We start from the raw sequence: 12,923 nt of genomic DNA, 5'->3' as shown, positions 1-12,923 counted from the left end.
CTCAGTTTGGACTCATTTCATCAATGAGATATTTATTTTTGTCACCTGTCAGTGTGCCTGTTGTTAAAGCAGTTAACCTGACTTCAGCAAGTTTTCAATTTAGTTGAGAAAATAAAGAGATAAACACATGAAAATAGAACCATCAGAATTCACTCTAAACTACAGTTCTCCAGATACATTTCATGAAGAGAGTATAAAGAAGAAAGAATTTTCTGAGTTTAAAAGAAGAGTGTGACAGAGGTCAAGATGTGGAAAGTGTATGACCTGTTCATTCAGTCATTGAGATGACTGATCATGAACTCTTCATATATGAAGAGCTTCCCCTCGAATGGGAAGGTTGGCTGGGGCCAGATTGCAGAAAGCAGAGCATTCAGTGCTACACTGAGAATTATTCAACCTTTTCTAAGGTTGGAGTGTATCATGAAAGTTTGAGTTCAGGGTGAGTTTAGGGTGAAACAACTAACAAAATAAGAAAATGCTTGGTAAATAGTCCTAAGAATTTCTCTTAGCCACACAAAATGATGTTATCTATTCTCTAAATGTATTAACCAATTTATTAGGGTGGTGTATTACTAAATCCCAGTCAGAGCAAGAACAGATCAGAAATACTAGGTGAATTTTAGATTTAGTGATCACAGAAAACCTTTCCAGATTTTCTAGCCAAATAATTCGATTCTCTTATCCTTGTCAGCTAACTTGTTTTCTGGAAATAGTCGGTAAATTTCAATGCTAAGTAATAAGTTTTTTGTAATCCTTCTTGGATAACAGCTAACTTTTGGAGGTGGTCACTAACATAAAGCTCAGGGCAAAGCTCAGGGCAATTATAAAATTTGTTAACTATATAAACAGTTGAAAGCTCGCCCATATCTAATAGAAGAACGTATAAGCCCCAAACCTGTACGTATGTCTACAGCCAGGTATCACATGACAGGGAAGGAAGGGAGGAAATAACCTATTCTCTGGAAACCCCTTAGGTTTTTGCCCTTTGCACTTTTGTTTTTCCATTATTTGTATAACAGTGCTACAGCTGGTGATTACAAACCAAAGATAATGATATCAAAATGATTCTAAATGGATCTGTATATTTTATTCGTCCATTAGTTTTTTAAAAAAACAATGATCCAGATCTGTCTAGTGTCAAAAGTATTCTGTAGCATTATGGTCTCTGTCTAGAACTTGAATTCCTTTCACAACCCCACAGTTCTCATTCGTAACTAATAAGCCATCAGTGGGCCAGAATTACAAAAGTCTGCGTCTTTTTTCATCATTGGTTACATGATTGGTTTCTTCATCAGGAAGAAATAATAATAATATTTTATTGTCAGAAAGATCTTTTAGGCTCACAAAGCCTGTGTGTTCGTATCTTTTACCGCATTGGCCTTGTAAAGGCAGACTTAAAAACAAAAACTAAAAAAAACTGAGTACCTATTTTATGGTAAGTATTCTAAATTAATTGGTAGTACAGTCAGAATGGAGGTCCACTGATTCTCAGTATCCATTAAACTTCCATGCCCTTTTTTGAGCTTTACCAGACATAGGACGGCCTTTGTTGAACTCACGCAGTCTTATCTTAACTATCCAGCCATCCCCTTTGTGACCAATAGCATGAATTTTTGAAATGACTGAGCTTTAAAGAGCTCAGTTCATGAAATACAGCTTGGCATTTGTATAAAGTTCAAACAGATATAGATGATTTAACCATGTTAGTATTCTGCTTTAATCAAGTTCGTCTCAAGTGGGGCAGCCTAATCTATAATAATTAAAAAAAAGAGGCTTGAGTATGTGTATATTTTTCCAGTTTAATAAATTACATTTTGAAATAGACCATAGTATAGATACTTCATGTCATTATCAAAAAATAGTGAATATAGGTGATTTCTTACCTGAGTAACTCTGTGCCCACATCTCATTCCTCAATACTAAGCTACCGAAGAACCACAAAAATTGCCTGTTTTGCAAAGCAAATGTGTGCTAACAGTTCTGAGTATTTAAACATAAAACTTGCATTAATGATCCACACAGATTAAATATCCTGTCACAGGCTGATCACCCAAGGATGTTGAGCAAAATGATTGAAAATAAAATATTATAGGGCTTTCCTTGTGGTCTAGTGGTTAAAAATCCACCTGCTAAAGCAGCGGACACAGTTTGGATCCCTGGTCTGGGAAGATCCCACATGCTGTAGAGCAACTAAGCCCGTGTGTCACAACTACAGAGCCCGTGCTCCGCAACAAGAGAAACCACGTGTTGAGAAGCCTGTGCACCACAACGAAGAGTAGCTCCTGCTCACCGTAACTAAAGAAAGCCTGCACACAGCAACAGAGACCCAGTGCAGTCAAAAGTAAACAGATAGATCTTTTTTTTAAAAAAAAAGGGTCTTGTGGTCCCTTCTTTAAAAAAAAAGTATATATAGTAAACATTAATTTACTATTATAAATTAATTTACTATAATAATATAAATTAATTTAAACTAATATATAATATAAACTAATAAACTAATATAAATTAATTTACTATTTACTATTATAGTAAACATTAATTTACTATTGTAGTAAATATTAATTTACTATTATAGGAAACTCTTTTAGGCTTGTGTTCTCTTTTTATATATATATTGTAAACATTAAGGGAAACTCTTTTAAAAATAATTTCATTTCTTTTTAAAAATAGATTATGATTACCTCTTACCCACATAAAAATTCACAATCCTACATTAGTTTTGGAAAGCATCACCAACTCAATGGATATGAGTTTGAGCAAGCTCCGGGAGTTGGTAATGAACAGGGAGGCCTGGTGTGCTGCAGTCCGTGGGGTCACAAAGAGTCGGACACAACTGAGTGACTGAACTGAACTGAGCTGATATACTGAAATCAATGGTAAAGTGTCATTTTATTTAAAAATTTTTTTCTTTGGCTCTGCTGACTCTTGGATGTGGCCAGAGGACTTTCTCTAGTTGCAGTACTCACTCAGGCTTCTCTTGCTTTGGAGCACAGGCTCTAAAGCACACGGGCTTAGTAGTTGTGGTGCACTGGCTTCTCTACTTGTGGCAGTCGGACCTTAGTTGCCCCGCAGCTTGTGGGGTCTTAGTTCCCTGACCAGGGATCGAACCTGCGTCCCCAGCCTGAAAAGGCGGATTCTTAACCACTGGACCACCAAGAAAGTTCCTGGTTCTTTTTATATGAATTCTTCATGTAGTCAGTTATTGGATTTTTCTGATTGCTAAATTCTACTTGCTAAGTGTAAAATTAGCCCACATGCTTCTGGTTCAATGAGCAATTTTAGATTGCCATACTTTGTATAGTTAAATTATGATTATATTTGTATATCTAGCAGGTCACCTTCTGTCCACCTTTAATGGACAGAATAAATTGTAATTTGCTTCCAAGTAAAAAAAAATTGTTAATTGATGAAGTATATATAGCATATATTTTTCTTATAATTTTAGTATTTAAAAATTTTTATATAATCACAATAATATCCATATAATTATAAAATATAATCGTTATTAGGAATCTTATGTATCCAACTTTTCAACTTAACAAAATATAAATGATTAATAGGAATACAAATATGAGGTTGTTCAGCTAAAGTGAACTATAATAGTTCTAATTTACCTTAAATTTTTAGTTTCCTAAATGTGGCAAATTAACCTAAAACAACAAGCTGTGGTGGAACATAGTTTAAAATTTCATTTAGCAATAAATGAGACAAATTAAGTAAACATTCAACTTTTCTTTTTTTTTTTTTTTTTATATTTTATTTATTTATTCATGGCTGCATTGGGTCTTTATTGCTGTGCCCCAATTTTCTCTAGTTGCTCCTCAGCATGTGGGATCTTCCCAGACCAGGGATTGAACCCATGTCCCCTGCATTGGCAGGCAGATTCTTAACCACTGGACCACCAGGGAAGTCCACATTCAACTTTTCTAACTTGAGATTTCTAATATAATTCAGTTTGTCACTGAAGCTTTGGTTAAGAACAACACTATGTATTTAATTGAATCGTCTTCATTATTTTCTATAAATAACTTATTTTCAAATGCAGTTATGAAATAGTGAAGATTTTTGATCAGTTGTTTTGTCTTTTTCTTTTTAAAGCTATTTTGAAACACTGCATTCTCCCCAGTACATAAATTAGTCTTTTTTTTTTTCTTGTGTTTTTTTCTTTTTATTCTTTCTGTTCTGAACTTGTATCCTTTTTTTAAATTATTGCTGCTTTTCTAAAGTTGAAGAGTAAACATTTAACAAAATTTTCATGATAATATTTTCCAACTTAAATAATATGTTTTGGTGTAAATTATGTTGGGAAAATTTTTAGCAAATAAACCGAAATGTATTTCCGTTCATTTGAAATTGGTGCATTTGTGCATTACTAAAGGCACAAGTTAGTATAATCCTTTAGAAAGTAGTTTTGGCCTTACGAATTAAGGATCTTAAATACGTTTGTACCTTTTAACTTAGAAATGCTGTTTATCCTTAGACATGTTCCCCAAAAGGAAAACACAGTATTTTTTTATCATTCGTAATATAGTAATACTCAATTACTATTCATAACAGCCAAATGAAAGCAACCAAAGTGTCCAGCAGTGAGGTAATGGTGGTTAAGCAAATTATGATGTAGAGAATCAGGTGAATATTAATGTAAGTCATTAATAGCATTATCATAAAGACTGTAAAAATATGGAAGGGCAGAATTTAAATTATGTTTATTTTAAGTACATTTTCTCAAGATTCATGTGCATGTGGACAAAGTGTGAAGAACATGTAAACATAAAAGTAGTTACATTTTAAAGTATAGTTTTTTCCCTCAACTCCCTCCATTATTTTAATAAAAAATGTTTAATGTTTTGGGCTTATCAGTAGCCAATACCATGCTGAAGACTGAACAAAAATTTTCACATAAATTTGTGCACACTTAGCAATAGTGTATCTTTGCCCTTTCCTTCAGAACATTATCAAGATCACTGAGTTAACCAAGGTGTGTGGGTGCTTTGGGGTTTTGTTTTAACAGGTACCAGTCAGTGGCCCAGACCTGGAGGTCAAGCTCCCTCATCCCCAAGCTATGAAAACTCACTCCACTCGCTGGTAAGAGCCTCTGAGAAACATACAAGATCTATTTCATCTAATAGTATGGAGTTTTGGGGGGGTTTTTTTCCCAGAAAATCTTGAATAACAATGAAAAAACAGTAGGATAGCATTACACACGAATTCTTTGCTAACAAATGGACTGATTTAGCTGAACAATATGAGACACATTGGGTGTGCCTTTTGCCATCTGTTCTTTGGGACATTGGGCTTCTGGTCTTAGGACAGCTGGTTTTAAAATAGTGTTATGGGATTCTTGTTTCTTTGACAGATCTAGGGTTTAATTTTACTGTAATTTTATGTTTATATGTAAAGGAAATTTAAAGGGAAAAAAACCCAGAGACCAAGTAAGAGAAAATTAGTTCAGCAATGCAAAGCGGTTGTATTTTACTCTTTCTCATATGATACTGTGTATAGTTGATTACATTTCTATTAAAAGTTTTAAATGCAACATCAGTTATTTCTGTTATGAAGAGTATTGTTTTCCATGTTCTCCTTTTATAAAAGAATGTATTGTGTAAATTGTATTGATATACGCAAAAACATAGACAAACAAGGCAGTAGAATAAAGGAGCCTGTCTAGGTATTGAGCATGAAGAATTTGTGGTAGGATGTTAACTACTGTTGCCTTTCTATGCTTACCACAGAATTACGAAGCATTATAAAAACAAACTAAGGATGACTTGATGGAATGCTAAGTCATGCTATTCAGTAATTCCAGGTTGCAAATAGAAAAGTTCTTTTTCTGTGACTAACAGAACATTTTAAATTAAAGGAAAGTTTTCTTCTCACATTTAAGCAAATATAAGCAATGTGTGCTATTTAGATGCTAACCTTATAACTTTGCTGTTAAATCCCAGCCTTCTCATACCTTAATACAAGTAGATCTTGCAGGTCTCCGCGTTAACTTTACTAACATGTTATGCTGACATGCACATCAGCTATTTCCTCATCTCTTTTGGAATTAATCTTAACCTGTGCTTTGCCTCCTGTTCTGTCTTGACTTTGCCAGAAAAATCGAGTTGAGCAGCAACTTCACGAGCATTTGCAAGATGCAATGTCCTTCTTAAAGGATGTCTGTGAGGTACTATTTCTTTTAGATGGTGCCTTTTTTTGTGTTTCAATTAATTATACTTCCTATTATCCATTTAAAATCTTCAAGCCTATGCAGACTCCAGAGTCTTTTAAAATCAAACAATGACTATTTTCATTTTTGTAACAATATGTAAGAATAGGCCTTTGTTCTCATATATTGTTGAGTATGATTCTTTTTAAAAGAGCTCTACTGGCATGTGCTTTTGGTTTTTTAAATTCTAATATGTTTGTGTATGGGGCATGTGTATATCCACAGACAGATATCATTTCATCAGTTTTGTGAAAAGAGCACATTTGGATGTGGTCACCATTTCAGATAGGTATTAAATATTCACTTAAAACAAAATTACAACTTAAATCTGATGGATTTGAGGACGCTTCCCCAAGTTGCCCTCGTTTCAATGTTAAAATACAGGTTATCTTTTTTATCAATGATAATGCCAGTCACTGTAGAGTAGCCTTCAGCTTTTGTAGACGCTAAAAGAAATAACCTCATGCTAGATTAGTAAATAAATTTTTATGAAGCAGTGATTTGCTTCTGAAGCTTTGGTAATTTAGCATAGTTTACAAATATCCTTTCTTTGATTGTTTATCTATAGTACAGGTAGTTTCTTTTGAAGCTACTTGATGTTGCATATTCACTTGCTATTTCTATATATCCCAAAGTAGAAATCATAGCAATTTAATGCATGCAACAGATAAAAGCAGTAACCTCCATGTCTTTTTTTCAATCCCTACAGCAGTCTCGGATGGAGGATCGTTTGGACAGACTGGATGATGCTATCCATGTGCTGAGGAACCATGCCGTGGGACCTTCTACCAGTTTGCCTGCTGGTCACAGTGATATACACAGTTTATTGGGACCATCGCATAATGCACCAATTGGAAGCCTCAATTCAAACTACGGTGGATCAAGCCTTGTTACAAGCAGTCGATCTGCTTCAATGGTAAAATAGTGCTCATGCTTTTTGAAATAACCCCTAAAGCCTGTTTTCCTAAATGTTTTTCGTGAAATCTTTTAGGGAAAGGGTCCTTTTTATAAACAAGGTAGAGTGGTTTTTAAGAATTTCTTTTACTGTTTTGGACAGGATCATTGGCTGATCATTTGACCTTAAAATCCTGCTATGATCATGTGCAAAAAGCAGAAACTTTATGCAGAGATCATATTAGCTTAAATTTGAATTTTTTTTCCAGGTGTGTAATAATTGATGGAACATTTTTTTGCCTTGAAACAATGTATAGAAAGTTGTAATAGCAAAAGCAAGAAAGCAAGACTGATTTTCAAGGTTTCTGGTCTAGAAAAACTGTTCATTATAATTTGGAGCCAGCCTTCAATAGAATGAACACAATAGTATTTGTACAGGTCCAAATTTAAGTTTTATTCCCAAACGAAGAAAAAAATGTGAGGTGGTTTTGAGAATGGCTGTAATTTAAGTGACAATGAAAGGAAACAATTTTAGATTAATGCCTGAAGAGAATAAAATCATTCAATCCATCTTTTTAAAAGCATGGTAATTCTTTAAAGTAGAGAAAAGTAACATTCTGCAGCCATGCACATCGAAAATTCTGTGTTGAATGTCTTAAATTATTTTTTATATAAATTATGTTTTAAAGTAATGAAGCTTTTTTTGAACCTGCTGTTTAATTGAAACTGTGTGTTTGCATGTTTATGTCATGGTTCTTAAGATTCATTGCATGCTGTGAAATATTCTCCTATGAAACAGATTTCTGACTGTAAGCCATGTGATCAAGGCTAAAACTCAGCTATCATCGAAATCATTAGGTGCCCCAAATGCTGAAGTCTTATGTTCTGTAAAATAGGATTGGTTCCAGATTTTTACATTCACATGTCAGGGAGCCATTTATATTCATTCTGGAGCTGCTGAAGTAAACATCAAACAAGGCTGCCTGGTTTCCTAAGAACAATGTTTTCAGCAACATGGGTGACATTAGATGCCTGCATATCTTAACAACTGGGTTTTTGTTTTTTAATATCACAAGATATTAAAATTTAGGCTTTTTTAAAATTAACTTTTGTTGCTGTTGATAAACTAATAAATGCAAAAATATAAATTACTGAATTCGTAGAAATTTAAGGGAGTATTTTTATCACTACTAGTGATAGTAGCAAAATAATTTTAATATTATAATAGCATTTGTTGCAAATATAAATTATTACTTTGCTAAAATACCATCTATCCTTATTCAGAAGAAAGACTTGCAAATCAGTATCTTGGAATCCTACGTTTGTCTCAGTTGCAATATGTGCAATTCTTAGTCCTCACCTCTTAATCATTTTTAATTCTTCATTGTTAATAGCTCACTGCTCCTACTCCGATTATTTGCTACAATATTTGATATATCTCTGGATCCTCTTAAATAAATGTAGAGTTTGTATGAAATGGAACGTCTGTCTTTGGGAGGTTGTTTTTATCAACTTTGGATACAAGTTGGAAAAGAAATTTTTCAAAACCCAGTCTTCCAAAGCCATATAAAAACACTTTAAAAGGACTTGTAGAGGAGAAAATTGTTTCATTAGATATTGCCCTGAAACTTGTAATTAAGAAAGTAGCTTCCATTATATCCACTAGGAATATGCTGCCTGTTTCAGAGCTGCCAGAGATATTCTTTAAAAAGGAAAAAAACTGAAGGTAATCTAGAAAAAAAAAGAGTTCTGAAACATGAGGTGAGTCTAATGTAGTCTGAGAAACAGCACCAGTGCTGCAGCAACTAAGCCCAAGCTATTGCTTAGTTTATCTATCAAGGTCTTCTTTCAGTTTTTATAACCTTCTTAGAGGACACAGAGCTGGGGAAAATCTACCAGGATCTGCTATATCCCCCCCCATCCAGATGTAATCACTAATGAGATGGAGATGCAGATGCTTCTGCCAGGCTTACCCTCAAAAATTATTAACTGACAAAATCTGACAGTGTCAAGTGAGTCAGTGTTAAATTCCCATCCTTCTGAAATGAACTTTTTAGCTGTAAATACTCATTTCTCAGTTTCAGTAAAAGACCAAAGGATGGAGTGAAATTAAAGCCACAGTCAGCCAGTGACTGTCCCAGCTAAGTGTTAGGCATATTGTTGAGGAAAATTTATCCTGGTGGCTGTTATTCATGTCTGAGGGCTTCCATCAGTACTACAAGCAGCCTTGATTACATGCCTGACAGCTTTTTTCATGTTCTGAGAGAGTGTGTGATTTGGAGGACATTATTGTTGTAACTATTGCCAGCCATCTCCAAGAGTTAATCTCCTGCCTGTATTATCTCACCTTCATGTGTTCTAACTGTTCATGACTAAGAAATGACACAATTTTACATTCTGGAAACACTTCTTTTTTTGTCTTGCTTAACTTTCTGGTAGTTTATGTATTTTTCCTCTGTATTAACATAAATTAGTATTTTGGGCGCTTCCCTGGTGACTCAGATGGTTAAGAATCAGCCTGTAGTGCAAGAGACCTGGATTTGATCCCTGGGTCAGGAAGATCCCCTGGAGGAGGGCAGGGAAACCCACTCCACTATTCTTGCCTGGAGAATTCCATGGACAGAGGAGCCTGGTGGTCTATAGTCCATGGGGGTCGCAAGATACTTTTCCTCTGTATTAACCTAAGTTAATATTTCTTAGACCCCTAAAAATGGAGGTTTACATGGCCACAATTACAAAGTAACCACAGAAATAGCAGTTTATCAGCAGTTCTGTATCACCATTTAGAATCTGTAAAGTCAACTTCCCTCAATATTTAATTTTCATCATTCCATTTATTTTTCTGTAGAGTAGAACTAGTCTGCTAAACCTTTCTAGGAACTCCATAGAACATGCAAATAAAATTTTTGATGTAATGGATTTTTGTTCTTATGAGCATTTACTAGAGGTCACCATTTTAATTCCGCGTTTTGAATATGATATTACTTTCTCTCCTAGCATTATAGACGAGAAGAGCCAGAAACTTTTTCTATAAAAGGTCAGATAGTAAATATTTTCAGCTTTGCAGGATATATGCTCTGTATCACAATTACCTAACTCTAATTCAGTAACATGAAAGCACCCATAGGTGTTACAAAAACAAATGGGTTTGTCTGTGCTTTAATAAAGCTTTATTTATAGACAGTGTGTCCTTTATTAGGTTAAAACAAAAAACAAAACAGGACCAGATTTGGACCACAGACATACTTTGCTAATCCCTAGTTTAGAACATAAATTAGCTTCCCAATGTAGGAAGTGAGAATTAGCAGGTTTTTTGTTTTTTCTTTTTCTTGGCACCTATAGCTTTTTTCATATTTCGTTTCAATCAGTAGTTTGGGAGTTTTGTGAAGTAGTTGGAATATTCGAGGTGAACCAGAATTCACTGAGAGTGGAAGAAGAAGACTCGATGGCAGGATAAAAGTAATACAGAAAGTTCTGCTCTCAGCCTTCAAGCGCTTCCAAGGTTACTAGTGGTATGAATTCTACATGGGCAAGTTAACCAAATAGTCTCCTTGATCAAAGAAGTAGCTTTGTTGCTGAGAACCTTTCCTGACATTATTTTCAGTTATAACAAAAGTATGCCAGTAAGATCATCTGCAACTTACAGTAATGATTTGTAGCTATATCTATCTTCCATAGATGAAATAATTACTATTTTTTATTACAATTTTTTTATTTCACACAAAGGTAATAAGACTACCCCCTGCCAAAAATATTAATAGGAGTCAATATCAGAAGACCTGACTTTGTTGTTTATTTATTTGTTCATTTATTTATGGCTGTGCTGAGTCTTCATTGCTGTGTGGGCTTTTTCTTTAGTTACAGCAAGTCTATGCAGGCTTTTTCTTTAGTTGAGAAAAGTGGGGGCTACTCACTAGTTGCGGTGCAGGGGCTTCCCATTGTGGTGGCTTCTCTTGTGGAGTACTGGCTCTAGGGTGTATGGGCTTTAGTAGCTGCAGCTCTCAGGCTCCAAAGCACAGTACTTGTGGCACACAGCCTTAGTTGCTCCATGGCATGTGGGATCTTCCTGGATCAAGGATCAAACCTGTCTCCTGCATTGGCAGGTGGATTCTTTACCACTGAGCCACCAGAGAAGCCCCCTGTTTGTTGTTTCTTTTAACTGAACAAACTTGACTAGCACAAAAGGTTAGGATTAAAAGAGATTCCAACCACAGAAATAACATATTTTAGCTATCAATATACACAAAAATTAAATTTCCTCAAGATTATTATATCAGAAAAAAAAAGCTAGTAAGTGGATAATTCCTACTCCTTCTCATATAACTAGTGTAGCCAGCCTGCCCTAGTTTTAACATTTCCTCTTACTTTTGAATATAACATTTTCATTTACTTAATTTCTTATTCCCTTTCAGTATTTTTGACAGTTCTCCATATCCTCTTAATCCAAATATAAAATTAAGGCTTTATCAGACACTTTTATTAGAATGTGATTGTATCATTTAAAACACTAAATCAGGATTTTTAGAACTACTGAAATGTGAACACTGAACAGACTATAGTTTTGCTCTCATTTACTTAGTGTAAGAATGAACTCTTGGAATAAACTGCTGACTGGAAAAAATAATGTTAGTAAGTGGAAAACTTAAAAGGAATGAGACTCATTGATTTCATTTAGGCATTGCAAAGAGGTTTCAGCAATATAAAATTATTGTACATCACATCTGCTTATGGCTGTAATACCTAAAATACCAAGGCCCAATGAGATAGCTCTGTAATAGCTCTTTTATCTTTAACACAAAGTACCCAGTTATTGTTCAGACCATGATTTCAACTTCAAACTAAGTTGTATTAGAAGCTTTGTATTAATGGAAGCTTGATGCAAATCTTTAAAAGTTCATTATTTATGATACCAGGTGAAATTACATCCATGAGGTCTTTTGATTTTGTTATAAGTCCTAAGGAAATTTAACTCTGGCATGTCGGGATTTTTTTTTTTTGTATTGCTTGAGTTTTTTGTTGCTTAAGCTGTAGTTAGAAATGTGTGTCTTGTATGAAAGCAAATAATGTTCAGTTGTAGAATTTACAGCTACCTTACATAATGATTTTAAAATATAAATCATATCTGATTTCTAAATCCTAAAGCAATTAAACTGTATTTTTCCTAGTTTTAAAAGATTTAAGATTGTTATTAAAGACTAACAAATAGAGTAATATTTTATTCAAGATTTTAAGCACTTTTTGTCATATATCAGAGTCAATTTGGAATCATTTTAGCCATATGTTTGAACAGTATTTAATTTTATTAGTTAAGGTTTATATACAGTAGAAATTGTGTGTGTAGGTTTCAGCTAAACTAAAGGAGTTTGGTTTTTAACTGTACTTTACTTTTTCTAACCAATTTTTTCCTAAATGGGCAACTTAAATTTTTTTTTTTATTTTCATTAAGAACACACTATAGTGCTTTTAAAGTGTTTTGATGCCATTTTTTTAAACTCAGAATTGTTTAAATGTCAACTTTTAAGCTTGAAAATCAGACAGCTTATATATTTATGGAAATATTATTCAAAGGGAACCATAACAAATAGAATTCTTCCAAGGTTTAGCATAAAACCCTCTTCAGGTAAAACAAAATACATACAGTACATGAAGATCCTTTAATCAGTCCGTAGATTAATAGTGATTTAAGTTAAATCACTAGTATTCAGTGAATAGTACAAATTGAACAAATTGTTAGAATAGAATTCAGAATCAGAGAGGAGTTCATGCTGAGTATTTTTCAGTCTGTCCCTTAATTCACAAGACCTCTTATTCATCAACT

General features: G+C 34.0%; 1 protein-coding gene across 40 annotated transcripts in view; it reads left to right on the top strand.

Moving 5' to 3' along the window:
- The window catches only part of TCF12 (transcription factor 12), a 395,492-nt gene that overhangs the window by 359,101 nt on the left and 23,468 nt on the right, over nt 1-12,923 (top strand). For 14 of the 40 annotated variants that reach the window (XM_081510124.1, XM_081510106.1, XM_081510102.1 and 11 more), the window contains 3 exons: nt 5,012-5,085; nt 6,098-6,169; nt 6,921-7,127. In XM_081510124.1, coding sequence (XP_081366250.1) covers nt 5,012-5,085; nt 6,098-6,169; nt 6,921-7,127 — 353 coding nt within the window. Of the gene's footprint in view, nt 1-4,978; nt 5,086-6,097; nt 6,170-6,920; nt 7,128-12,923 lie in introns of all 40 variants that reach the window. The other 26 variants (XM_081510129.1, XM_081510113.1, XM_081510111.1 and 23 more) reach the window with 4 other exon arrangements.

Source organism: Giraffa tippelskirchi, chromosome 7 (genome assembly GCF_054371585.1).
Source record: "Giraffa tippelskirchi isolate mGirTip1 chromosome 7, T2T-mGirTip1v1.2.pri, whole genome shotgun sequence".
Classification (NCBI taxonomy): domain Eukaryota; kingdom Metazoa; phylum Chordata; class Mammalia; order Artiodactyla; family Giraffidae; genus Giraffa; species Giraffa tippelskirchi.
This window is presented reverse-complemented; position numbering and strand designations above follow the sequence as displayed.